This window comes from Sprattus sprattus (genome assembly GCF_963457725.1).
Source record: "Sprattus sprattus genome assembly, chromosome: 4".
Classification (NCBI taxonomy): Eukaryota; Metazoa; Chordata; class Actinopteri; order Clupeiformes; family Clupeidae; genus Sprattus; species Sprattus sprattus.
The window spans coordinates 4,400,483-4,427,986 of NC_137923.1; the positions used below are offsets into that span (position 1 = coordinate 4,400,483).

Here is a 27,504-nt window from a genome sequence, read left to right on the forward strand (position 1 = left end):
TCCCCCACCACACCATTCAAGGACGAAATATTTCTAAAATGGATCTTCAACGTTGCTCTTGGCCAGTATCCATATTAATTATAACAAATACACTAATGACACACTATGAATTAAATATAAATGCATGTCTAATATGTAGGACTACAAACGAGTGAGTACTTGTTGATATTGGTTTTTCATTGTTAAAAGCACAGCAATGCAAAGATTGGTAATCGTCAATTGCGTCTACATAGACCAATATGTGGTGGATATGCAAGGATTCACTGATACTAGTGCATATCACAAAAATGTCAACATGTAAACGCATGTGGCATTTAAAAATACTGTGGTTATCAACCAACTCTGATTATCTCTTGGAGAAGGCAGGTGGCGAGATGTGGCTCTTTTTTGGGGGGGGGGGGAGAATGCTGCAGTTCAGTAGATTAGCTGTGGCGCAGCAGCAGTGCTGTGGCACGCCTCCACACCCCTCCCCCACCACCCCCACCCCACCCCACCCCACCCCCGAGCCCCGCATGGTGGCGACCAGCCCCTCGGAGTTTGGCGTTCCTCCAGAGCCGCGCAGGGGCAGGTGGGGGGGAACAGTGGGAGCTCCAGCTCGTAGCACACATTGCGCACCGCAGGACCCCCATCACCAGCCCCGGCCCGAAGGCAGAACTCTCAAGGACATGGAGAACTGGGACAGAGAGCAGCCCGCCACTTCCCAGCGTCACCTCCCTCCGCACCGGAGAGACACCACCACCACAGCCAGCACAGACGTTTGAGCCATCGCGTTGACTGATAGGACGTGTGTGTGTGTGTGTGTGTGTGTGTGTGTGTCTGTGAGTCTATGTCTGTGTGTGGACCATCACTGGGTTGACACAATTTGCTTGGGTAGTTGTCTCATTACATGATATTATTTCAATATAACAGTGATTTAACAAGTTTTGTTATATCTTGAGGAGTTTAATATAACAATTTAATATAGCCATTTGCATATTTAGAACCAAAAGTTTACATGGATTTTACAATATGGCACAATGTATATTGCTGTTAAAGTATCAGCAATCTTATGACAGTAGATACACTCATTAAAATGAGTGATATCTGCATTAAAAGAAAAAATGTCTTATGCAGCACATGTAGATACATGTTGAGGTCATGGTTCAGCAGTTCTCTAGATCCCCTTATGTTCATCCCAGTGAGCAAACAATAAGTAGCGGTTTTAAAAACAAAGCGGAGGTATTATATTTCATCACTTTCATAATGGGCGAACACACTGTACATGTGATTGAGCCACTGAAATGTTTAATGCACGAAGCAAAATTAAAATTTCACAGAGATAAGAATTAAGTGAAAATAACTTTAAAAGGTTTCATTGTTGTGTTGACTAATGATGAGACAGAACCAATCTTTTTTTTTTCAGTCACAGAGCATGTCTTCTTACCCATTCAACATGGGCATAGTCCAACATGGGCATAGTCTTTCAGGCCATTTCCAATTTATGCTCCGTCTCCTGAACATTAGTTAAATTTCTGTCAGATTTCAGAAGTCTAAGTCACCTATGCAACTGGAAGGCCTCGAAGTTATCACGCCACCTCTGGAGCAGTGCACACAGGACTGAAACACATCCATCGGCCCTTATTGACATTAGACGCTCCCTTGATGATTCCTCTTTTGGACTCATAATTTGTTTCCCATAATGCATCAGATAGTAATCCTCTCATTTCTTTGTCTCTGCTGTTTGATGCTGATGTGGCTTACAGCACTGCATGGTCATATAAAATCTGATCTTAAGACAAATATAAGAACTTATTTGTTTTACCCACCTACATATCCTGCAGTGTGCATATATTTTCAGTGCATACTAAATGTAATTTCATCTTTCCTTTTCCAGAACAAATTCGGATGGATGGAATTTGTATGCTGAAAAGTAGAGTTAGCAAACACAATATTTAGTAGAAGACCCAAGAAGAAATGTAAGCGTTTGTTTTGTGTGTATGTAGTGGCTTTTGTTATTTCATCCTCACTTCTCCACTTTCGATGCGACACAAAACACACCAGTTTGGCAAATCTGGAAATTGAACACTGCATGCCTCCCTAAGAGAGAGAGGAATTACAAGCACAGGACTCAGAGGGAGAGAGCAAGGCCCAGCTGTGTGGCTGTGGCTCCCCTCTCCTCCCCATGCCCTTCATTGACAGAGGACTGCTGAAACCAGCGTCACCCCACCCCCACCACCACACCCCAATCACAGGACCCGAAGCCACACTGTGCCAAGGATAGGCGAGGCCCCAGACCCCACCTGACGGCATCGACCCGGTCCCTCTACCCTTGGTCCTTAATGGAAGAAGGTAGCACCAGTAGCCCTTGTGCTTTTCAGGCGGGGTGCATCACGTCGGCCCTGTCTGATCATGGGCAGTAGCTTGCCTATCCCTTCCCCAGCCCTACAGCTCCTGGACCAGGCACGTTTAGTCTGGGCTCTGTGTTAGAAGGGGGGTGGATGGGGACGTGACTAGCTGATCCATCTGGAGGGGACTTTTTCTCATTTGTGGCCCAGGTTAATGCCCGGCCGGAAGCCCTGGCGGATCGATGGCATTATTTCCCTAAAACGCCGGCGTGGCAAGAGCCAGCAGGTGGGGGGCTTTTAATATAGCCAATGTCCCAGTGAGGCCAGGGCCCGCATCGATTGGGCCCATGCCGGATTGCGTGCACCTTCTGGGGAACGATCCATTTGAGTCCCCCTGGGCAGCTTTGGGGGTCCGCAGCTGGAGTGGAGGTCCCAGCAGGCAGCAGGTGCCAAAACCATCAAAAACAGGAATGTTTACAGATTACATGAAGAGAAAGCGTATTACAGCAATTAGACAACCAGTGGGGGCCCCAGATATCAATTTACTCTTTTTTTTTGGCTCTGAAGCACTTCTAAATACTTCATAGAGCTAGAGAAAAAGCAAAACAAGAAACTCAAACTTTTCTACAAAGAACACTTGATTGGTTAGATTGTCCACCCGCATATCAACACCATGGCTCACACCATGCATACTGTATAGAAATGAACACAAGGTCAAATTCAGTAGATGCACTGTGAAACTTTTCATTAGTTTAATGTTTTCAATGACATCATGGTTGGTATGGTGATAGTTAGCAATCATTCATTGTGGATGGGCTACTTTAACACAAGGACATGCACAAGGCCGGGCAGAAGTTGCCGAGCAACAACCCATTTGAGCTCTTTGGCTGAGGCGCCCCTCTGGATGAAAAATAAGTTGTGGATGCATCAATACGATTTAACCCATAATTGCTAAAGTAAGACCAAATGAAATTGCCATATCATTCACATTTGATTTATTTTATTATAGGACAAGCGATGCCCCCTGTCATGTGACACTGCATCCAAACTTGGGCTGCGGTCAGATAGTTGACAAAAATGTTCTATGTCTTTTCCTACCCACTTTTCCTTTAACTCAATGCAGAACGTCATTGAGTCGAGGAAAGATTAAGAATGAAAAAGAGAACTGAGGTGCTAAGAGAACCCCTTGAATGCACTTCCACTCGGCTATGTAATTCTGCGATGGCGGATGTTATCAAGGTGGTCTTGTTATTGATGGCAGATGTTATCGAGGTGCTGCCATAATAAATTGTGGTACGGTATTATCTCATTTCCTTTCGTCCAGTGAGTGTACCCTTTCTATGAGTATCCTATGCTAAAGGAGAGAAGAAAAGGACGCTTTGAACCACCTTTGATAAGCATTTAGAAAAAGCAACCAGATCTCATCATTGCTGCCACATACTTTCACTCAGTTAGGAACCTTCCTGAGCAAAAAAGACTATCTGACAATGTGTTGATACCCACAAAGTCTTTTCTAAATTGTATGTACTGTATGTATGTATGTAAGTGTTTTTGGGACAAACGCTGTTTAAGCTGTTAAAGTACTATAGAAATCCAATGGAATTTGATTGAAAAGAATGATAGCATTTGGCCTGGCACTGTCTTTATAGGCTATTATCGTCTCTTAAAATATCATAGACAGAAATGTTTATCATTGTAATCCAGACATTCTGTGGTATTCATTCATGGAGAAATGAAACGTGAGCACAATCAAATACTTGGTTTTGGATGATAGAGTGAAGTATATCAACTTTCCAATGACTCTGATTTGCAAAAAGTACTTATAAATGGTTATTTCACAACATAATGTAATGTAGGCCTATAATGGTGTGAGAACCATACAGTAGGCCTACATTTATATTACAGTTACATTAATAAATGGCAGAGTTAAGCTCAAGACATAACATCACATTGCTGCTTAAACTAGTTTTCAAGAAACTATATCTGCAACAGTCTTTCAACTTTTACGAACAGAGCGCAGTTTTTGTATTTTATTCATCTTGAGTAGTCTCTAGTGAGGTCTATTGAGTCATTTCATTTTAAAGAAAGCTTCGTTCTCAGATGTCACTGCCATCTTTAGAGCACTGAGCTGAGTAACAGCATGTGACAGTGGAATAAAAGAGGTCCAATGCCTCTGGTTCAAACTCGCTTTTGGTTCTCAGATCCGATTACAGATTACTGCAGGGTACATCACAACATCCACCGGCAATTGCTCCCTAACTATGCTCAAAAAACAAAAGCATAGCCAACACCTAATATCGATATTGGTGGCACATAGGTAGATACATTTCTTTAGGACTTGGTGGGGTGAGATATGGATTGCAAGGGCAGGTGAGGCAGGGCTATTTTGACCGAAACAGAAATGGGCGCAGATGGTTTCGGGGCACATGCGAGAGAATGTTAAAGGGAGATTATGCATGTTTATGGATTTTTCAGCTTGTTGGCTCACGGATCCATTTCAAATAAGGAATAAAATGTTATCTTTCATTGGCATGAGTGAGGGGGAATCGATATTCCTTCCCTCCTCTCATGGCTCACCGTGCTCTAATAAACCATTGCTATCACCACCTTAGTTAAGGGCACCACTGATGAAAAGTGATTGCCTGCTGATTGCATGGTAATGAAGAATAATTTCCACTCATGTCTTTGTGTTTCATCTGAAACAGCGAAGCCTCTTCCCGCCATATGTACATTAACATTGTGATGGCAAAAGCACGATTGCAGTCGGCAGGTAACCTCAAAATAACGGCGAGTTACTGCACTGTTATTTTGCCCCCTCTCTCTGCTGAGGTGCTGGGGTGTGAGTCCGGTGGCGGTTGAGGGTGGTGTGGAGATTGGGAGGGTTTGCTGGGTAGAGGGTACCTTCACTGAGCACACCCCTGCAAGGCCCCGGAGCACTGCAGCTCCTGCCCAATAAAGCAGCCAGGCTCCCCTGGGCCCTTCCCTCAAGCCTCCGGTCGCTGCTTGTTTTTGCACCATTTATTTAGTGTGACACATCTCCAATTAAACTGTGGAGGCTGCTGCATTTCCCCCCATAACCACCTCTTATTCCTCCCCATAGACTTTCTGTCACGGGGAGCGGGGTGGGGTGGGGTGGGGAGGGAATGGGTAAGAGTGCAAGGGAGATAGATAGAGAGAGAGAAGGAGAGGAAGGGAGAGAGAGAGTTGAGCGACCATATCTTGCCTCCCAGCTATGATCACAATGTCATTTTCCCCCACTGTGGATAGAGTCTTGCTCTGAAAGGCGCCCTGAATTATAATTGTCAAAATATTGAACGAGATAATCACAGCCCGAAATGAGACTGTCACAGCGCTGTACCCACAATGCCAAGAGTAGACAATATGACAATGACATGACCCTTTATGGATAGCTCTGCCCTGGATAAGCAGTTAAAATTAGCCAAACGCCTGCACTGCTACTGCGAAGTAGGCCCCATCCTCACCAGGTCACTGTCAAGTAGTTAAGTATGCAAAACAAATGACTGCCTCGGTGCATTTCTAAAAAAGGTTTCAGATTGTGAGAGGGTTCTTTGTCGCACTGTCTGTACTTTCTCATAAATGCCATCATACCAAAGGCTCATTCCAAAACAGCTCAAGATCAGTGCACTGAAACAGCAGCTCTTTGTGCCTGCCAGACATGTAGATTCTTTTTTTGCATCAGATGAGAGAGAGATAGCGCACAGGAAGGAAGAAACAGAAATAGGCAGGGCTTATTTCCTCCTCTCTGTGCTCCCTACCGTCCTCGCCACTGTCGCAGGAGGAGTGACTTTGTCCGACCCCTAGCCCGTCTGCGGGTGCGCAGCTGAGTGCAGCCGCTGCCAAGCTGGATTGGCGGGGGAGAGCCCGATAGCCAGCCTCCGCCAAGCAGCGAGGCCAGGGGGAGCCCCAGTGGCAGCTGGGAAGGGTGGGGTGGCCAGCTGTGGAGCAGCAGGGTGGTGTGGCGGCGGGGAGATGCCACGAGACGCTGAAAGCGGCTGTCACATGTGCGCGCGTGTAGACGCACACACACACACACACACACAGAAACGGACACACACACAGACACACACATAAACCAACTCATACCCACAAACAGCACACATTTCCATGAACTCACTCTGATTTCGTGGACACATACGTGGTGGTATGTGCGCTGGTCTGTTTATCACACCTCCACACACTCACAGGGAGCTCAAATGGCAACACCCCCCACCCCTGCCTCCCACTAGCAGGGCACTCGTCACATGGCTTCGCCACACATCTGGCGTGCCATCTGTACCCCACCCCCACCTCACCCCACCCCCGATGTGACAGGTAGTCCCTCTTTTCCTCAAGAGAGGGAGAGGGGTGTGAACACGCCCCAACTCTCTCAGGGTGCAGCTGGAAACATTAAAGGAAAGGCAGGTCTCTCGATGGGCTCCATTTTGGCATTGCAAATGTGAGGCTCCGTCCGCTCGCGCCGCCCTGCTAAAACGACGCCTTTGATGCCGGCTTATTTTGCCGATGCCGTCGCTCACCGGGCCGGGTGCGAGTGCTTGACTGACGGGGAAGTGAATGAGATGGAGGCTGCGAAAGGTTACGCAGATGAATGTGACTCATTGTAATGCTAATGCAAGTTTGCGTCTCAATAAAATAATTTATGGGATTATTTGTTCCATAACAATAGCAGAGTGAGCCCTGGAGACAGAAGCCATATATACCACTTAGCTTTTTAGGACAGTGGCTGACCTTCTGTTTACATGTTTATTTATGGAGAGAAAAATATCCTATGCGTCTACTTTCAAACAAACATAATCTTGTGTTCAGATTCGGTTAAGAGTAACACAAAATGGTACTATTGGAGATTATCAAATAAAATAGAATTCTCTGTAGGAAACAATAGAATTTGATGTTACCAAACAAACAAAAAAAATAACACCATTCTGACCACAACAATTTATGAAAAAAAAAGGTCACAATAATTTATTCTGACGTTTTGATCAGTTACAGTGACATACAGCTTTACATGGTGGTGAAAACACAGACAGCGATCACACCCTCTGAGAGGGAGCAGACACCAAATCAAGGCCGTACAATAACAGAGCAACACTTTTCATTGGTTCCTGTCTGCGGACTAAAGAGCTTCACTGAAAATTACTGTAAATCATTGACATTTAACGTCTAACGCAAATGTGGAGAACACACAATGGAACTCCTTTACATACAAAACTTACACTCCAAAAAATTGCAAAACTGTTTTTCACTTAAGCCAATACTCTGTTTTTCTTTTGGCTAAGCCACACCGTATAGGATATCGACATAAAACCCAAATACGTTAACCACTGTCACATAGACATGATTCATGGAATGACCGTTTCAGAACCTAGTTTTTACTTCATAAAGTCCACAATGTCTGGGTGCATTCAAGCTGTTCCACAATGCCAACAATGACTCGACAAAAAAATAAAAAATAAAAAAAATACATAACAAATTGTTAACACAGCTACCCTTACTAACTTAGTGAAACAGAATTAGAAAGGATGAGTGTTACAATCATGGAGCATTAACTTTGTTACAATTCTTCATTCAAAAACAGAAGAAAATTCTCTATGTCCTCAGTCATCTGCAATGATGTCCCCAAAAGGCTGTAATTCATTTTGCTCCTCACTTTCATTTGGGAGGTGCTCTGGCCAGCTGGTTTGTGAGAGTAATGACTATATACAGTTCACTCATTTCAGTTTTAATACAGGAGTCCCTAACCAACAACTGACAAATAAGATGTGGGCATTTGGAGATGGTAAAATAAAATGCAAAAGAGACTGGTAAGCAAACCGATGTTGAGATTGAGAGTTGAGAATCTGCAACAATTTTTGAAAAAAGCACATCCTAAACACAAACAGTGACAGGGTGAGGTGTGTGTGTTTGTTTGTATGTTGGGAAGGAGGGCCAATTCAGAACAAGTCCCCAAATCTTACAAATTCAGCACTATCTAAAAAGCGTAAATACATTTGTACACATCATGACATTCTACCTGGTCACAAATTAATATTCCCTGGTACAAGGTCATAGGTCGAGACCCTCCTTCTCACTGTCACATTATTGCTTAATATACAGGAGTTTAAGTCATTGCAGAGCCTACAGGTCAGTACACATCACAACCTGGGAACTGACACGGATGATTAGTATGATGAGCACTAAACCTTATCTAGAACCAAAACAAAGGACAAAGTAGTAAATATGGTGATAAGGCAGCTCTGAAACACTTAAGGCATCGCTGCTTTGAGATGGCCCAAATGCTCACGAGAAAATTGGTAATGTCAAAAATCACTATTTTCATGATAGAAATCACTGTTTGAACACGAAAAAGTACAAATCGTTCAGTCTTCACATTAAAAAGAGGGGCATTGTGTGTGTGGGTGCGTGTGTTGAGGCTAGGGCAACCATTCTCTTCATAACCTAATTGTGTGTGTGTTTGTGTGTGTGTGTTGGGGGGGGTTCTCAGAGAGCAATAGCCCTTCTACAGGTCCAGAGAGGGGAGCGGAGTGAACGCTCATGGAAGTGCAATGCCTGTGTTTTCACTGCTGGTAGTTTCCATACTGACCCTGGAGAGGAGAGAGCAAAAGTAGACACAAGTGAAAAAAGAGGCCGTGCCTGGACAGCTCTTGAGTTTCTGACGCAGTCCATCCTTGTGAGAATGCAGGCTGTTACTGCTACCAGAGCTATTGCATTTAATACAGTTTCAATTTTAAGAGGTGTGTTGGCATCGTTTGACCAGGAGATGGCAGCATGGCTTCAGTTATGAGGAAATTAAATATAGAAAAAAAGAAGATATCATGAGTACAGAAGGAGCAGCACTTGTAAGGTTAAACTATAATGCCATTTTCAACTTAAGACCTGAAGTATTTTACATGGACATTTCTAAACAGGGGTCGAAAATGGCTTATCACCTTATAAAGTTGCAGACCATTATTGGATGTTTGCTAGTTGCGAGACAAATAACCCTCATTTGAGTCCAACTGTTTCACACAGTGGAAAACCATTCCCCGGTAAACACTTTAATTTGCCATTTCATTTCAACAGTTAGGATTCTGAGGATCATTTGGCCAAGAAAAATACTGGGGGCTTTGTTGTTTGTTTTATGGTTCCCTCACAGAGCCTTGGATTCAAAACAACAGATAAGTTGTTCTTTTTGCCCAGAAATGCTTACAAGGACCTTGAGGATTATTTCGACCCCTGATTACAAAACAATGTAAAATAAAATACAGAAAGTAGACATAATAGGAGAGAAGGGAAGTGGAGATTAAACAAAATGAAAACATAACAAAATGAAAACAAAAAATCAAGGCTAGTCGTCAAAACGTCTAGATTTCATGTTGAGGTCTTCACAGCAACCATTACCTTTGCTTCTTACAGATCTAGTCAGGGGTTGAAATACCCGGTCCTTTATTTCCTCATGTGTCCCTGAATATTCAAACATAGAGATATCAAAAGGGTGGCTGTGGCCCCCGGTCAGGACCACAGGTATAAAGTACAGGGCAACACGCAGCTCTGGTCCTCGACACTGCCCAGGGGAAACAGTGTCAAGCTGGAGAGACAAGAGAGGCTTCCATAACGCCACCTCCCTTGTCCCTCGCTTCGTGCCACCGAGGCCTTTAAAGAAGATGAGGTAAACCATCATGCAAACTGCATCGCCTAGGATGCATAGGAAAAGATGGCCAACCCGCCACTGAAGGGGGGCCATCTTTGCAACCCCATCTACATTACCCTCCAAATAAGAGTCCCACCCACACATTTTCACTGCATCGATTTACACACACACACACACACACACACACACACACACACACACACACAGACAGAAATGTATTTAAGGGCACAGAAAATCACAATAGATTTCTCTCAGCCTCTTGCATGCAACGGTTTCTGCCACCTACATAAACAAATTCCTACTCTGGTTTCCGGAGCACAGATCACATGTTTACAGTAAACCAAATTCTTTCTCGCCTATACTTTATTCGTAGATGATTCCCTGCCTACTACCTTAGGGCACCCAGTTGTGTGGACCTACCTGGTCATAGCCATACGGACGCTGTTGCTGGGCCTGTGGGGGGCCAGGCTGTGGTGCCCTGTAGGCCCCGTACTGCTGGCCCTGGCCCTGAGGGTAGTTGGGATACGGTCCAGGGCCTCCTTGAGACGGGCCTATCAGCAGAGATCGAACATGTCAGACAAAGCAGAGAGAATCGGCTGCCTTGACAAATGGTAATGACAAAACATGTCAGGATGAATGCTCTTCTCAAATATCTTCATCAAGAGAGGGCTCCGCACACTAATGGAGGCTGTCCGACACAGCAGCGCTGAGCTGCTGATCTGTGGGTGTTCCGCGATAGAAAAACATCCATTGCATCTGCTCTTTTAATTATACATTGTGGGGCATGTCACATTCTCTTCCCCATGCTGTCCCTAATGGAAGCTTCTGGGAATCGACAGTAGATCCTTCATTTTACACACACACACACAAACACGGTTTGGCACCCATCTCCGGCTGGGAGTAAGGAGGGCATCTGTCTGGAGATAGTGCACTGCCCCACTAATGTGGAGACACATCAAGGAGTTGGTGAACCTTCATTAAAAACGCCCAGCCTCATTAAAACTCCCAAGCATCAGGCCGTGTGTGTGTGTGTGTGTGTGCGTGTGTGTGTTCTGGCTTTAAAAAAAAAGAAAAGTGTGTGTGTGTGTGTGTGTGTGTGTGTGTGTGTGTGTGTGTGTGTTGGGGGGAAGTTTGATTCTTCTCAGTCAAACGAGCCCACGCAGGATCGTTAGGCGCGGTGGAGGATCTTAACCTTGTGGGGGCTCAGGAGAGTGTGCTCCAGATGGTGCCAGTAGCATTGAGAGTGTGTGTGCTTGTGTGTGTGTATGCGCGTGCATGATTCTCTGCAAGCTCATTATTAACATGAGAAAGGCCTCTGGCTCAATGAGAGGAAGCAAGTGAGTGAGGAAGTGAGAGAGAAAGAAAGAGAGAGGAGCTGACAGGATTAGAGGAAGAGAGGAGAGAAAAACAGGGAGAGATGAAGACTGTGAGTTCCACTCCCACTCACACTGCCTGAGGCTCTAACCCAGCCACCTTTCCTCCCCCTCTTTAGCCTGGTAGCAACTGGCAAACGGCTATCTGTCGGTACGTCGTGTTTAAGGCTTTACCAAGGTCTTCCCGGTGCCTCCTCCGCGCTACACGACATGGGCAATTTAGTTTATCATTGCTTTCTCCGGGCAAAAAGTTGAATGCATTAAGCTGGAAGACTAGCCATTTTCGTGTTCACGCAGAGTGTGGAAAGGAGTACGAGGGATGAGGACGCGCCTATGTAAAGCACACCGAGACGAGCTGGTGCTACCTGGGGTGGCTAACTCACCATAGCCTTGCTGCTGACCGGGATAGCCCTGCTGTCCAGGATACTGCTGCTGGGGTGGGTAACCCTGCTGTTGAGGGGGACCCTGCTGGTAGGCCTCCTGCTGCTGGCCATACTGGGAACTTCCTGCAGGGGGAACCAGAGGACAACTCAGCCTAAGCCTGCTGAGGCAGAGCCACTTTCTGTGTGCAATGTGCATCTACACAGGATGGAGTGGCAATGGTCATCAATATCAAAGTTCTTCCGACACAAATTTGTCATAGGTTACACCATATCAACAAAAGAGAACAAGCTCATAAGTCCATCAATCTGTGGTAATCGTTCAACCAGTGCTGTGCTGTGACTTTCACATATGGGCAAGCAGAGCTGATGCCAAAACCGCACACACCAATGCCACAATCACCACCACAACACAAGCACAAAACACAAAGTGGCAGTTTAAACCGCTTATTTTATAAAACTACTACTACAACAGCCTAGTCTACCCCGTTTCCTCCACGCACTTATCCTTTATGCTGCATTGTAGCCATCTACACATTTCTGCGCTTGATTTTGCCAAACAAATCAAATTGTAGTGAATCTTGTTTTAAACTGCTAAATAGTGCTACTCCGAGCAATAATCAGAAAAAGGGAACACTGTCCCAGACACTGGAGATCAAACGTTGCATGGCATTTGGTAATCCTATGAAATAGAGGGAGACCGCCAATCGATAGTTTCCACTAGGGGGCAGTGATACACTAATATGCCGGATCACTGTGAATAATGAGAGCGAAGCAGCTGTACTTGGAGGGGAGAAACGTTAGCTTTTTGAGAACAGGCTGCGAACGGGTGTCTAGCTGTGGACTTTGACTGTGACTTCTCAATAAACGTTCAAAGCTAATCCGGTGTCCCTCCCTGAAGCTATATTTAAACTATGTTGGGGGTTCTATTTTTTTGTCAGTTTCACTAGCATGTGCTAGTGTAAAGATATTTATGTTATTTTTTGTTTGTCAATTGTCTGCAGCATAGCTAACGTTACCGAGATTAAGGCCATAGATATTAGGCTCAGAACACAAACCCGCTCAAAGAGGAAAGAAAAATCTTGCAGCTTTTGTTCCCACTGGATCTCTATATGTGGAAACGTAAAATGTCAATGTCACAACAATGCACAGAGGTAACGCACTGGTAACGTTAACATATTTTTCTGCCTTGCAAGAAGCTATCAGCTCACTGGACAAGTCAGTAATATCTTACACCGAATCCTAGATAACACAGCAAAAGCCTACTGTTACCACAATCACGAGTATTAAAGTCGTCCATGAAACCTTGAAAGCGTTGAGATGACCTATGCCTGCTGTACGGTAAAGATCTGGCATGGCTGGATTTGATATCCCCCTCTGATCATAATCTTGACAAAAAAAACTCACCTCTTGCAAAGGGGATAAATACACATGACCTCCTTGTCACAATACATCAACAATACATCTGTCCTCCTTGTCACAATATGTTCTGCCCATGGCGATCACTTAATTAATTTGTAGTAGAATCAAAACTGAATTTATTCTCCTAGTCAACATCTTCCTTTTAAAGTGCATGAGCTCAAAGAGAAAACGTATGAATGATTTCATATACACGTGCGCATTAGGGATCGCATAGAGTGCTTGAATAATCGAGCAGCTACATCAATTGTCAAGTTTCTACATTGACATTGAGTGCTCGTTAATCTCGTGATGCTACAGTAAACTGAAAATGGGTCAGTTACTTAATATTGTTCATTGTTAATCTTGACTACATCTCCCATATCGCTTTGTTTGGAGTTGGGGGTAAAGCAGGTTTGAGAGAGAGTTGAGAGCAGAGAAGGAGAGTTGATGAGTGTAAGAGTGCTTTGGATAGCGCTTGAGAAGTAAAGCATTTCAGTTCCAAACTTAGTCGTCGTTGTCGTCGTTGTTGTAGTAGTAGTAGTAGTAGTAGTAATAATAGTAGTAGTAGTAGTAGAAGAAGAAGTAAAGTACTGAATCAGTATCAGTATGATGGTTGTAGTGCACCCTGTTGTTATAATACTTAGGCTAGGTTGTTAAATATGAGTACTTTCATGTCACAGTGAGAGGTTTGCCACTGTGGAAGTCCCAAATCAATAGCAAGAAAAATGTAACATCTTTTCCTGTTTATAACTACAAAATGTACAAGGCTTAGTGTGCATTCTGCTCTAAATGTAATGGACCCCATTCTATAGCTGCCATTAACATATTAGCTGAACCCATGGCCCTAGGTGAATTCACCTCCCTATGGGTATTTGGAAATGTTTAACACATAGGAACCACCTGTTCTCTGAAGTGGTCTAACTGTTGGTTACTATCAAATTATATGAAATATCCCCTTAGACAAAAACAGCTCCACCCAACACCAGACACATAACTGTATGCATACTTTGTACTTCACACAAAAGCCCCTGAGTAACTGCAACAGTGAACTAAGTAAGTGTAGGGATGCCTGTTTAAGGGAGGATTTCACCTTTCACTAGTGATTTGTGAAAGCCTGTACCTTCAGGAGCTCCCTGGCTGCCATGACTGTACTGTTCCCCATAGTACTCCTCCTGACCTGGGTACTGCTGAGGAGGACCTGGATGTGGACACACACACAGGCCAGAGTTCATCAGGTCCAGAGCTGGTCTTTGATGATGGAGAGTCGTATGTGGAACACGTGTGGTGAGTACGCATGCATACCTTGCTGTGGCGGCCTGTAGGGGGGCATAGGTCTCTGGGTCATCACGTGGTTGCCCTGGTTCACCTGGCCCATCATGCCCATGGGATTCTGCTGGCCCTGGTAGTGCTGCCCACCACCACCAGGGGGCATGTTGTACTGCTGGGAGGGTGGCTGCTGGTGCATCATGGGGCCTGGAAAGTTTTGTAAGACGGTACGGAAAAACTCAAATGAATGCAAAACTGGAGTGAATGTACCGAATAGAAAAGTGTTCACAGTAACCAGACTAGACACAGATCATGTTTTTTTTATGAGGTAGGGTACCTTGGTTGGGCTGCATGTTCATGTTGGGTCGTGGACCGTAGTTTGCCATTGGCTGGCCTTGGCTCATGTTCATCTGGCCTTGAGTGGGCATGCCCTGCGAGGAGGGCACGGCGTGGTTGTAGCCGCCCATGGACCCGTGGCCGCTGGGGGGCATATTCATTGGGCCACTTGGCATGTTGGGCGGCTGGTTGGGCCCAGGACCCTGCATGGGCATGTGGTTAGGGCCTGGAGAGTAAAAAGTAATTGGATAACATTTCATTAATATTTGGCAGTCATAGCATGAAATCCGCAATTCTACTACCATACACTATTTTCAAATTGGTCCTCATGGTCCTCCAGCTGTCCATAAAGTGTTTGCGCTATTAACAAGTAATAATAAAAAAATAAACCTATGCTTTTCATACAAAATCCTAAAAGGGAAACAAAAAACCCTGACACCACCGTTGGTCTACGGGAGGAAGAGCTGGTAGTATGCTGGCTTTTTGCTCATCGGTTTTTGGGCAGTCTGCTGGTGAGTTACAGACAAACGGCCCACCGTTTTGCCACTCACGTTCCACTAACAGTCTTGTCTTTACCCATTAATACTTCCTCAGTCATTTTCCGCAACCCTTGATATTTGTATAGATGTTACCAGGGCGTTACGCAAGTTATTTTTCGCCTTGAGAGTCTTCTATTACTTCTGTTTTCTACTTTTGTTTAACAGCTGATTTTTTTAAATTTTTTGAGTTTTGAACAAATACTAGCAATCTAACTACCATGCAAAATCCTGACAAACACAAACAACAGGCACAGCTGGAACTGATAACTGGCTTGCTAGCATGCTAACACATGTGTTCTCGCCATATAGTTGGCATGGTCATGCTGTGAAATATAATATATGATTTTAATATAAACATTTCAGAAGGTGGTGTGGCCCAGACCACGGCACTGCATAGTGCAAAGCCTGGCATAGGCTATGACATAGACTAGCTGGAATGGCAAGGGTGTTTTTTTCTGTCCTTCACATGACTAAATACCATGACATTGAATTTCACAATGATAACACTACTAGTTGCTTTTAAAAACATGTTTGAAAAGGTGGCAAACTGTTGGATGCTGTCTCTGCTATAATAGTGTTAAACAACAAATTCAAGTTACAATTTCAGTGATTCTAAATCCTGTTCCTGGTGCTCCGGCACTAGTTTCCTACCTTACACCTGACTTGGGTCATAAAGGGCATGATTTTAAGTTTGAGTTTGGAGTAGGGTTCGATAGCGGGGCAGAGGCAGGAGCAGGACAGGTTTAATAAGTTTCAATACGTCTGTAAAGTAGCTTTATATATTGTAGAGATACGGCACTGAATGTTCGAAATGAGGGAAAGGCCCATCGGTAGTATTGTAATGGTGCATATTTACAAACAATAAAACAAACCATTAAAAAAAAAAAATAACAATCAACTCCAACATGAGTCAAAATATTTTAGTAGCTTCCTTTGTAAGATTTTTCAGTTGGTATGCAAGAGACCAGGCAGTGATGGCTCTTACCAGGCATCTGTCCATTCATCTGGTTCTGCATGTGTGGGGCAGGTGGGCCCTCCGAGGGCATGTTGTGGCCATGGGGAGCCTGGGGAGGGGGGCCGCTCTGGTTCATGCCACCCGGCATGGGCATGTTCTGGGTGGGGGGCTTCAGCGGACAAGAGTGATGTTGATTAGAATGCAGTTTAAAAAGCTGAAAGCCCCAGACTATTTTGTTAAAACAACCGTCTCGTACGGTGAAGTACTTTTTTCATAATATGAAATTAATAATGTATGCATGTCCCCTGATCACTGGAATCAAACTAAATCTCTAAACAGGACATTTACCAAAATGTAAGGAATCACCGAAAAGCCTATAAGAAGGTATACATTGTACATGCAAGTGACATTACGATGGATAGGCTAGATGAAGATGGCGATGCCCATCTCTGTTCAAGTTTCCATGCAGGGCATTCTTGAAAGTTTAGTTGTTGATAAAAGACATCGGGAGTCCATCATTTTTTCAGCTTATGTCCTTAGTTAAATAGACCAGCAGATTTATGTAAAAGTACCATCTATCCATAAGTCTATGTTCAATAACCAGCAACACTCACAGCAGGAAGAAGAGACTGCATATTCTGATTGGAGTCTGCTATCGTGGCCAAGTACACCAGATTTCTGTGAAGCATCTGTTGATACCTGTTATATAAAAAAGTAGACAAAATATTAAAGAAATATATAGCCTACAAGGTATGTGGAAAATTGGGCAGGACACCTGTGCACTCATTCGGGAGAAACCAGAAGCGGTCATCTACTGTTTTTTGTTTTCTTCGCATGATTAATTTTTAAGAAACTTGAAACAATCTTAAAGTGCCAATAGCTAGTTTTCCCATGTGTTGAATCAGTGTCTAATCTGCTGCTAAATAAGGTTAAAGTATGATAACATGGTTGTCATATGGCCACGCTCACCCCCAGTTAAAATGAAGCCCAGTAGATCCTGGTCATCTACCTTCGCACTTCGAAATCTTGCCAGATATCCATGTTGATTTTATCAAACATTCCTGCTGGCGTTGCACCTTTGTTTATGGGCAACAACATCCTGTGACAACTGAATTGTGACTGTGTGCCCCCAATTTGCAACCAATGAGATTCATTTGTCCCACCCTGATTGTTGGCAACCCGGGTGGTGCCATTCACATTGAAATCGACCTGGGTCGCAAAGTCTACTCAGACAACGCGGGTCAACCCTTTCAAACGCAAAATCAATGTAGGTACAATCCTGGTTGGACCTTGGTTTGAAAAGGGTATTAAATGCGAATTTAAAGCGCTTCCACTCAGAGTTTCATATTGGAATGGTTCAAATTCGCATTAAAGAATCGAATGGAAACCCAGCTATAGATGTTTAAGACCGGTTCCATGCAGTGAACTTACTGTGAACATTCAGCCGTCTTTCCTTTGCTCTGGAAGTCCATTATGCACTGTATTAGTTGGTTGTTCTCGTCCAGTAACTGAAATAACAATTGAAAATACATTAATTGTGATTTTGTGATATATTTAAGACAAATATGCAAAACAGTTAAGGATGCAGAAATTACCCACCCATTTCCCATTGGCCTAACGTTGTGTCTGAGAACTACAGTCGGATGAAACGCTAGGGCTTGCTAGTAATAGGCTACAAGCAAAACATGCTGTCTTGTTCCACTCCACTCGGAGCAATTAAGGATATATTTATTTTGTCATGACTACAGCTCGTTCCCAAACAGCGGTTGACTCTGGAGTGGATGAGGCCCCTATCTGGCAGAGATCCGTTCCAGCGTCTGCTTCTGGCTAGAACGATTATAGATTTCGGGAACATACAAGCCCGCGTTGTTTTCATTGTTGTGTTCTAATTGCATTTTCTGAGTCCGTTATTCAGTGTTATTTTCATGTGTGTGATTTCACGTTGAACAAAAAATATTGTAACAATAATATGTGATCCCGTGTCTAGAATAACGTTGTGCATTCACAGCTAACAAAGCGCCTGCATCAAGCTGGCTTTAGGAAAACTAGGCCTCCATTGTAAGCTAGCTCGCAAAATTACACGGACGATAGTTACATTGTAGCAAATGTATCACTTAGTCTCTATTTTCATTTGAAGCTGTGGCGAATTTTGTATCGACCGCGCGCCGTGACTGCTTCACTGCAATCAAGCCATTTCCCTCCCAACAGTTTGAGTTCGAATCCTGGAAGCTACATTCCCCGTGAGCTAACAGCAGCTGCAACTATCTTTCTCCACCATTCTGTTCACATACGCAATTAATAGTAATTACCTTTTGAATTCCTGCGGGTGTTATATCACCCTTCCCACGCGGTCTGTGAGGTGCAAACGCCACCGACATAGTAATTTTAGCAATATATGGGTTTAAACATACAATAAAACACAAATCTGTAGAACTCAAACCTCTGCTCAAGGAAGGATGCTATTTTGTAACGTTGGCTATCACGTGGGGGAGGTCGAAACAAAGCTAAAACAGATTCTTAAGTTTTCATTTCGAAAACAATTAAATGTATCAGTATCGTAAAATATATAACATTTCTACATCTTCTTGCAAAAAAATTAAAGCCTGTATGTTCAATGATTATGAAAGGAAATTAATAATGTCAATTCGTCACTACACATAGCACCCTACGAATAATGGATTATTCCATAGTCAACCTCTTAAGCAATGGGTATTGGGAGATGGTACGGTCTGAGAAGAGGAGGTTGCATATTGTATGAGAAGACGTCATTCAGTACTTTCAGTATTACCAGGATTGAGGGTATTCGATTATTATATCATATTTATATGGTCATACCTAACGTATATAGGCTAATTTCTACAACAACACTGTGAGCTGAAATAAAGTTACACTATCCTCAATGGAATATTTGTGTCTGATATTTCTGAGAAGCACATATCCTTAAGAATGAATTCTGTTTGATGTGTGACGTTTTTTCTTCTTCTTCTTGTTATGATTAGTATTATCATTATTAGTTGTAGTAGGCTAGTAGTTGTAGTAGTAGGAGTAGTAGTAGTAGTAGTAGTAGTAGTAGTAGTAGTAGTAGTAGCAGCTTAGTTGTGCCACCAGTAGTAGAAGTGGTAGCAGCCTAAAAATAGTAGGGTTCTTTGTAGCTTTGTAATGCATTTGTTGTGGTTGTGTAAACTTCATTATTAACATTCATCAGATTAATGTATTCTAATGTTTTGGAGAGGCACCCAAACAAATACTTCCCCATTTCTTCACTGCTTGGTTTGTCCTATCCCAGGGTTCGAAGTTCATACGCTTGCGCAGTTTGAAGGAAGTGTGCGATTTGAAAAAAAGCTAGCTGGTTACCGCAAGTTGTAGTGCTAGGTATTTTCAGTCAGCATCAGGAAGATACCGGTCCTTTTCTAGCCTGTTTCACGTTGGTCAGTATTTGTGTGAGTGAACGCTATGTCGGCGAGATATGATAGAGCTATCACTGTATTTTCTCCGGATGGCCACCTCTTTCAAGTAGAGTACGCCCAAGAGGCTGTCAAGAAAGGGTCCACAGCGGTGAGTCCAGCATCAGTATCCTAGCTAGCTAACTTAGCCTAACTACCGATACGCTCATTAGATAGCTAGCTAAGTGTAGTTTTACCAACTGTTATGTTGCTAGCTAGCAACATTTGCATGGGTTATGGGTGTAGGTAAAGGTACATTAATGTTATTTAGGGTGACCAACGTAATGGTCGTCATCAGTGTAAGCCTGGGTACATGGATGATGCGGTAACTTTATTCAACACATAACTGACTGAACGTTCACCAGTGCCATGTCTCAGCTGAAAAGTAACTGAACAAGCTAATAACTTACGCTTTTACCATATTTAGAAGTATCCAACTCATATTATCATAGGAGAACAAGTTCACAACGATTGTTGGGACACTAGCTCCTAGCTCTCTCCAGTGTAACCATTATCTCCAGTGTAGCCTTCTGTTGTATACCTGTAAATTGAGTGGCATCATTCATCTAATTCCATCACTATGCACAACTGTGTCCTAAGGTGATTTTAATGTTGTAACAACTATTAACCTTTGGCAGTAAATCACTGTACTGTTTGTTGTTAGGTTGGCATAAGGGGTAAAGACATCGTCGTTCTGGGTGTCGAAAAAAAATCTGTGGCAAAATTGCAAGAGGAGAGGACAGTCCGGAAGATCTGTGTGTTGGATGAACATGTCTGCATGGCTTTTGCAGGTGAGAAATTATACAGAAAGTCACCAGAATGTTCTGTTGTCAGTGTCAATGCTCACACATTCATCCATCACACTTACTTGTCTCCAGGTTTGACTGCAGATGCACGCATTGTCATAAACAGGGCGCGAGTGGAGTGTCAGAGTCACAGACTGACTGTGGAAGACCCTGTTACGGTGGAGTACATCACAAGATATATTGCAACCCTTAAACAGGTATAGGCAATAGTGGATTCACATCTCTTGGTTGACTGAGTGGGTGGGAGGGGATTTTGTGTGTATGGGAATGTTTTTGTATGGTATTATTCCACTGATTAAATTAGATAAAATTTCAGGATATGATTTATTCTTGGAATTAGTAGTGGGGGGCAGCGGAGAAACAGAGTTTGTAAAAGACAGCACCGGACAAAAGTCCCACATCACTTCTCGCATACCCATTAGCTAATAGGTCTAATTCAGGAAATGGACTACATGTACAACGGCCACCACCCCTAATATAGTATAAGTTATGATTCACTACCCTTCTTTGCAATTTACCACCATTCCAGGTGCCCCAGTCTTCCAGTTCAACAGATTACAGACATGTAGTCTCCAGAAGCATTCACAAAAGTGTTACTGACGACATGTTACTTACCATATTTTTGTAGTAAACAACCTGGTATTTGAAACATTTGAGCATTTTCTATTGAATAAAACATTAAAAAATATAAAGTGGATGTCATTAATATTGATACATTTGAGTTTTGTCATGGATGATAATTGATTTTAATATATAATATATACACGTTTCCTGCATAATTGCCTATTTAAAAAAAAAAATGAATTTCGTTTCTCAGCGTTACACTCAGAGCAATGGGCGTAGGCCATTTGGGATCTCTGCTTTGATTGTTGGCTTTGATTACGATGGGACCCCCAGACTCTATCAGACGGACCCGTCAGGCACCTACCATGCTTGGAAGGTGAGTGTTCCAAAACGGAAATCCAGACTTCAGTGGAGAAGCAGGCAGATGTACATTTCCCTTTGAAACACTTGCCACATGGTATCTTCCACTCTTTGAAACATGTTGCTAAGCTCTAGAAAGAATATGCTTGTATGTGGATGTGAACACATAATAAACTTGTTATCCATGCCTCAATTGGCATACTCCTTAGCACTATTTGGATATTTGTTTTGCTCATGCAGGCCAATGCCATTGGTCGTAGTGCAAAAACTGTGAGGGAATTCCTAGAGAAGAACTACACAGAGGAGGCCATTGCTGGTGATAACGAGGCCATCAAACTGGCCATTAAAGCATTACTGGAGGTAAGGACGGGAGTATTCAATTGCTTTTGTATATTCTTCTGGTTTGTAGTTTTGTAAATACAAAAGCTAATTTCATTTGACACTTTTATTTTGAACTGATCATTCTGTTCCCTGTGTATGAAGGTGGTGCAGTCCGGTGGAAAGAACATTGAGCTGGCTATCATCAGGAGAAACCAACCACTGAAGGTACTGTTTACACAAACCTCAAGTGTTGTAGATTGTGTGTGTGTGTATGTGTGTGTGTGTGTGTGTGTGTGTGTCAAAAACTCAGATGAGCTTAAGTTACATGGCTGTCTAAAATGTTCCTCGTTCAAAATATTGTTCATCCTTCTCCATAACCATGGGTGCGTTTCAAGATTAACACTGGAAGTTCTTGGTGAACGACAGTTGTACGCTAAAGAGTTGACTGAAATACCGACCTACTCACGACTGTGTCACAAATAGCCACTTCCGTCGTTGAAACCACCATAGCTCCAACAATGTTGTTAATGAAGTAATGCAGAATGTAAAGGGTAAAAATGAGTTCTACTCATTGACTAGAGCGGCTGATGGAGCGTCCTCATACTTAAGAGAATGAAGAACTAGCTCATAATGAGTGTAAGAAGAGTTTTATTTTGTGTCCCAATATTTCAAAATGACTGCCTGTCACGGCATATCGGCTATCTGCACACGCCCAGTTTCTCCAATGCATCGTCACCGTGGTTCAATGATTCACTCAAGATAAATGATTATTAAATAAAAATTGTATGATGAGTGAAATCCTCAGTTGGTGTGTCAGATAGGTAGGTAGAGGGTCACTCTTGTCAAACTAACAGAATGTAAATGTTAACTATAGCAAATATCCAGGAACGAAGCTTCTACTGACTGGTTTTGAGCAGTCGTTCCAACCACCCAATTTTGCAACCATGTTTGCGATTGATTGTAAGAACTGCGTTTTCAAGAGACACCAAATCGCTGCATGACGGTTGTAGTGTCCAAGATTGTGATGGTGGTTTGACAACTACACTTTCTAGAACAAATTTTGGACAAATTGTTAGAGTAGATGATACCATGATGACCCTACGTAATGCCAGCAGATATTAAATATAAATCCCACTGCCTCTGCCAGAAATCTCAAACTAGGCAGTTATTCGGGTCATTGGATTTTCATTATAGGTTGCATGGTTTTGAATGTATTGTGCATAATATTTTGTTCATAAGTATCAAGGGTGCAAGACAGTTCTGGTTTCTTTTTAAAATCCTAACCTTAAGTTACTGTCTGTGCTGTTATGTGAGAATGATCTGACAAGTTCTCTTGAATGAGTGTTCAATGAGTGTATGCATATCCTGGAATATCTGCATAGCGAATCAGCTTTAGTGTTTCACCTTCAGTCAGTGCAGTTGCTCTCGAGTTTAGCAAGCATGCATGCATGGAGGACAGCTACGTGGTCAACCATGAGAGCACCATTACAAGTGCTTTGGTTTGCTTTCAGGTTTTGTCATTTGGCAAAAACGATTGTACTGCATAGACACCACGCTCCCTAAGTACTCTGATATGTTTAAAACATCTTTCAGTGTGGAGTTTATGTAGGTTTATGATTCTTTGTTCATCACAATGGGAAGTTACAATTTGCAGCTGAAAGATTTTTGTGTGTGTAAGTGTGGGCATGCATGAGTGTGTGTGTGTGTGTGTGCATCACAGTGTTGCTTGGGGGTGTAGGCAGCGCTGCAAGGGTGGAATTAGCTCGAAAAGCAATTGGATCTCAATCTACATTGTACGGCTGATTTTAATGAGGGTGTGACATTTTTCTTTCTTTGCTGCGTGTAGATCTTGGAGGCGAGCGAGATTGAAACATTGGTGGCAGAGATTGAGAAAGAGAAAGAAGAGGAGGCAGAGAAGAAGAAACAGAAGAAGTCCTCTTGAAGCCCCTTTACTCCCTCCTGCTGGCTTGATGTTTACCTGAGCTTTTCCACGAGCATGGAAGTACCTTATTTATGTTCATTATGTAATGGTTGTCACAGTCATAACAGTGAAGCTCTTTGCCTCTTTTGTGTAATAAAACACCCTTTCAACATGTGCCTATATGTGAGTTTTGGGGGTGGGGGGGGGAAGTCTTGTTGAGGTATTATCTGCAGTTGAAGTAAAGCTGAAAGATCAGTAATATATCATCTGGAGAATGGGATGAGAATGAGTTTCTACCAGCATTTGGTACATGAATACTGTCCTGTTCTCTTTAATGGCTTCCATCATGCAGGATTTTATACAGCACTTTAATATGAAAGCGGGCTAGACACTATAAAAAATGACTATAGATATGGTGGCAATAATGAAGTATTGACCACTTCATAATTGAGCAATAACCAGGACTGAACAAAATATAGATGAATAGTAAACCTAGTGATAGTTACTTCCTGTCGTGTTGGCAAGCAACAGAAACAAGTTTTGTAACTTTCTCTGGTATTATATAAATACACACATCAGCATTTCACAGCAGTAGGGGTAACAAGCCTCACCATCTTTTTCTCACCAACAACTCCTCTTTTTGATGAGTGTACCTCTCCGAGCAGGCCCCATGCTCCCTCAGTCATTTAAATCTAATTAGTGAGGGGCCCAGGCGATGTCTAATGGCAGTCCGGCGAGATGCCTGTCTTTATTCTTTCTTTCTGTTTTTTTTAAAGCCTTCTCCCTTTTATTTCACCCCAGATTTGCTTATCCAGCGAGCCACTGCTTCAGATTCTCAAAGACACAATTATGGCTGGTGGTACTGCAGCCATCCTTAATGGGATCCTGGCCTCGGACCCACCGGGAAACTGCAAGGGCTTTAATCCTGAGCTCTTTGAAAAAAAGTTGTGCAGTGTGGCAGGCGCCTGGCAAACCACCATCCCCCCCCTCCCCCCCCCTGGAGACTCCCCCAGACTCTCACTGAAGACATGATGTTAAATGTGAAGTCCTTAATTTTAAGTTGGCTCCCGGAGCCAGGATTTCCTTAGTCGGTGACTGGAGCTGATTGCTGTGGATGCACAGGGAGTAAGAGTTAAGTTCTTGGTGACCTCTTACAGCTGCCGTTCGGCTTTTTCATTGTCTGTCGTCGTATTTATACAGCCCCTCAGGGCCATTGTACTACTCCCTGGCCAGGTTGCTGACCAGAGGCTGTAAACCCAGAGTGATCACCCATGCAATGTATTTGAAACAGTCGGAGCCTCTAGGTAAGATAAATGCTATTCAGAAGGAGAGAAGGAGTGCCAATTCCCAACCAGCATGTCCATGGCTGCTGTGGGTTTTTCTGTGAAGACAAAAGAGATCAGTTCCACACTCAACACTGTTCCAACGAGAAAATAGTTTTTGTCATAAAATCAAATTTAGGCCCTCTCCTTTGACTCCACCATTTATCTGTCTAATCTGTTTCTTAAAAGAGAACAAAAAAATGGTGCAGAGGAATGCTGAGGCTTGGATGCTCGTAAACTTCGAGAAGTTCAATCTGGATAATCCCCCAGAAACAGAGGTTATCTGCTCCCATCTTTGGCAGACGAAGCAGAAGCTTATGTTTGGCTGGCTGTGGCCGGGTCACTGTTCTGAAGCGCTCGTGGGGGAGAGTTGCTGTTGCTCATAATCAGTGGTGATGCGCCGCGGGGACATGCTCTATCTCAGCCATCGCACACTCAGCCTCGTCATTAATTCAGAAAATAATGGCTTCACCGGAGGTCATCGGCAGAGGAGCAAGGCCCGAGGAGATGTTCTTCCCAAACATGGAGACGCCAGACTGTGGGCTGTGTGTACACATACACACACACACACAGACACATACACCAAACAAATTCAGGGACACAAATACATGCACACAACAAATGGAACTGCATCGAATGTGTAATCACCATGCCTATGTGTGGTTAGAACTCCATAACATCTGAGAGGATTAGTAAACCCACGGACTGTGGTAGTCCTCAGGAATTACAAAAGCACATGAGGGAGGTGTGAAATCTAATGGAGCTCCTACCAATCATAAGTTACTTGACGGTTGCATAGATACATTTCTGCTTCTTCTTTTATTATTGTTGTCACTGTGTGTCTTCTCATCCTTCAGAATAATCACGTCTATTTTGTGGGTGACGTTAATCACAATCCTCGTTCCTATTTTTCTTTTTAAAATTGGAGAGAAAGTAACAAATCTGTTTCTCTAAACGGCTTGCCACTGGCAATATTCCAAAAACTGCTACCTCTTGGGGATCTAAAATTATCTCTGTATCACCTCCTCCTCTCACAAAGAGCAACTTCAAGGGCACATCTCTCTCTTTCTCTCTCTCTCTCTCTGTCTCGCTTTCTCGCTCTCTTTCTCTTAAACACTCACACGCACACATATGCACATACCTGGTTATCCAAGATGGCTAGCCTGTTGCAGAACTGTAATTATTTCCCTCTGGGGATCAATAAAGTTTAAAGTTCTCTCTATCTCTATCTCTCTCTTTCTCATCTCTCTCTGTCTCTCCATCTCTTATCTCTTGCTCGCTCTCTCTCTCTCTCTCTCTCTCTCTCTCTCTCTCTCTCTCATCTCTCTCCTCTCTCTGTCTCTCCATCTCTTGCTCTGGCTTTCGCTCTAATCTAATCTAATATATAAGATTGCAAATTCTACATATTGTAAACAAATTGCGGTGTATCTTCATTTGGAAAGACGACAGACATACTGGTAAGGGGTACATAAAATAGAAGCCTGAACAGATCTTTAGAATAACGTTGCTTGTGTGTAGTGCACTCTGAGGCTGAGGAGGATAGAATGAATCCCGTCCTCACGCCTCTCCTTCAGCCGTGGAGCGTCTTGTTTTCACTTGTGCCAGGAGGGGGCAACATTGCCCTAAACGTAGCTCATTGGTATCACTTACCATTCACTCTCACTGTTGTCCAGGGCATTGACAACCTGTGTCTGGATAACACTGTGCAAACATGCACCGGGCTCTGACATGTTTTCTTCTCAGTGTGTGCTCTGAACACTGAGCCTCAGAGAGACCCCCCGGAACACTCTGGATTCATCTCAAGGAGTCAGACGAATTCAAGCCACATCGAGAGACAGGGAGACAAGATGAAAGACGGAGAGAGAGAGAGAGAAAGAAAAAAATCAACAGCATGGCTATGTCCTCAAGCCATGGCCAAGCTGTCAAAGTGCGTCGAGTCACAAGAGGCTCTGCTCTCGACCGACACTGTCCCCTTCTCTACCCATCACACGTCTAACAAAGGTCTGCTCCATTATCTCACTCTATCTGATCCCCTGGCCACGCTGTCCAAAACCGGAGTGGCAAAACACACATGTCAGTTAAGAGCCCTGTCCTGCTGCCTGTCTTGTACGCTGCCAGTTTATTTATGGCCCCACTGATCAAGGCGCAGTGAGGTACTCACTCTACAATGGTTAAGGTTGGGATTAATGTAAATGGACCTGCACCTGGAACAGTTGGCAAACTGTTCATAGGGAATGATTATGCCGGGAGCGATGGCTGGTTGGTTTCAACACTGATTGTTTTTTTCTCCTTTTAACAACAGTTTTTTCATATAACAAGAAAGAGTTGCATGAACCTAAAAAATATGTGCTTATTTATTTTATTTTACAGCCAGTCTTTTTTAGGAGATTTTGTCTTTGCTCATGGAGGTTTAAGGTTTGTTTTGTTTTACTGGTTCAACTATGACAGGAAGTGATTGATGAGTCTCTAAATTGAACTCTACATAATGATATATATCTGAAATCATTTCACAGGAGGTCTGTATCTCTACCCAGTTATATGGTGTCAA

The 27,504-nt window shown here is 43.4% G+C and overlaps 2 protein-coding genes across 5 annotated transcripts; one reads left to right on the plus strand and one right to left on the minus strand.

Annotated features, from left to right (window-relative positions):
* Window positions 1–7,277: 7,277 nt before the first annotated feature.
* Window positions 7,278–18,763, minus strand: ss18 (SS18 subunit of BAF chromatin remodeling complex). Of its 3 annotated transcripts, XM_080838025.1 has the most exons (11): window positions 18,529–18,763; window positions 17,651–17,727; window positions 16,834–16,918; window positions 16,250–16,388; window positions 14,727–14,951; window positions 14,426–14,596; window positions 14,244–14,321; window positions 11,726–11,848; window positions 10,390–10,520; window positions 9,720–9,782; window positions 7,278–8,923 (listed from the first exon to the last, which is right to left on the minus strand). In XM_080838025.1, the coding sequence occupies exons 1-10, from the start codon at window positions 18,595–18,597 to the stop codon at window positions 9,765–9,767; spliced, it is 1,116 nt and encodes a 371-aa protein (XP_080694151.1). In that variant the 5' UTR covers window positions 18,598–18,763; the 3' UTR covers window positions 7,278–8,923; window positions 9,720–9,764. The 3 variants fall into 3 exon arrangements, with proteins under 3 accessions (XP_080694151.1, XP_080694150.1, XP_080694152.1); XM_080838024.1 differs by having other exon boundaries at window positions 7,278–10,520; XM_080838026.1 differs by lacking the exon at window positions 11,726–11,848 and having other exon boundaries at window positions 7,278–10,520.
* Window positions 18,764–19,559: 796 nt separating this feature from the next.
* LOC308364584 (proteasome subunit alpha type-7-like) lies at window positions 19,560–23,788 on the plus strand. Of its 2 annotated transcripts, XM_080837763.1 has the most exons (7): window positions 19,560–19,774; window positions 20,327–20,453; window positions 20,541–20,665; window positions 21,286–21,408; window positions 21,633–21,752; window positions 21,876–21,938; window positions 23,560–23,788. In XM_080837763.1, exons 1-7 carry the CDS (start codon window positions 19,673–19,675, stop codon window positions 23,653–23,655), a joined length of 756 nt encoding a protein of 251 aa, XP_080693889.1. In that variant the 5' UTR covers window positions 19,560–19,672; the 3' UTR covers window positions 23,656–23,788. The 2 variants fall into 2 exon arrangements, with proteins under 2 accessions (XP_080693889.1, XP_080693888.1); XM_080837762.1 differs by having other exon boundaries at window positions 20,327–20,665.
* Window positions 23,789–27,504: the final 3,716 nt, after the last annotated feature.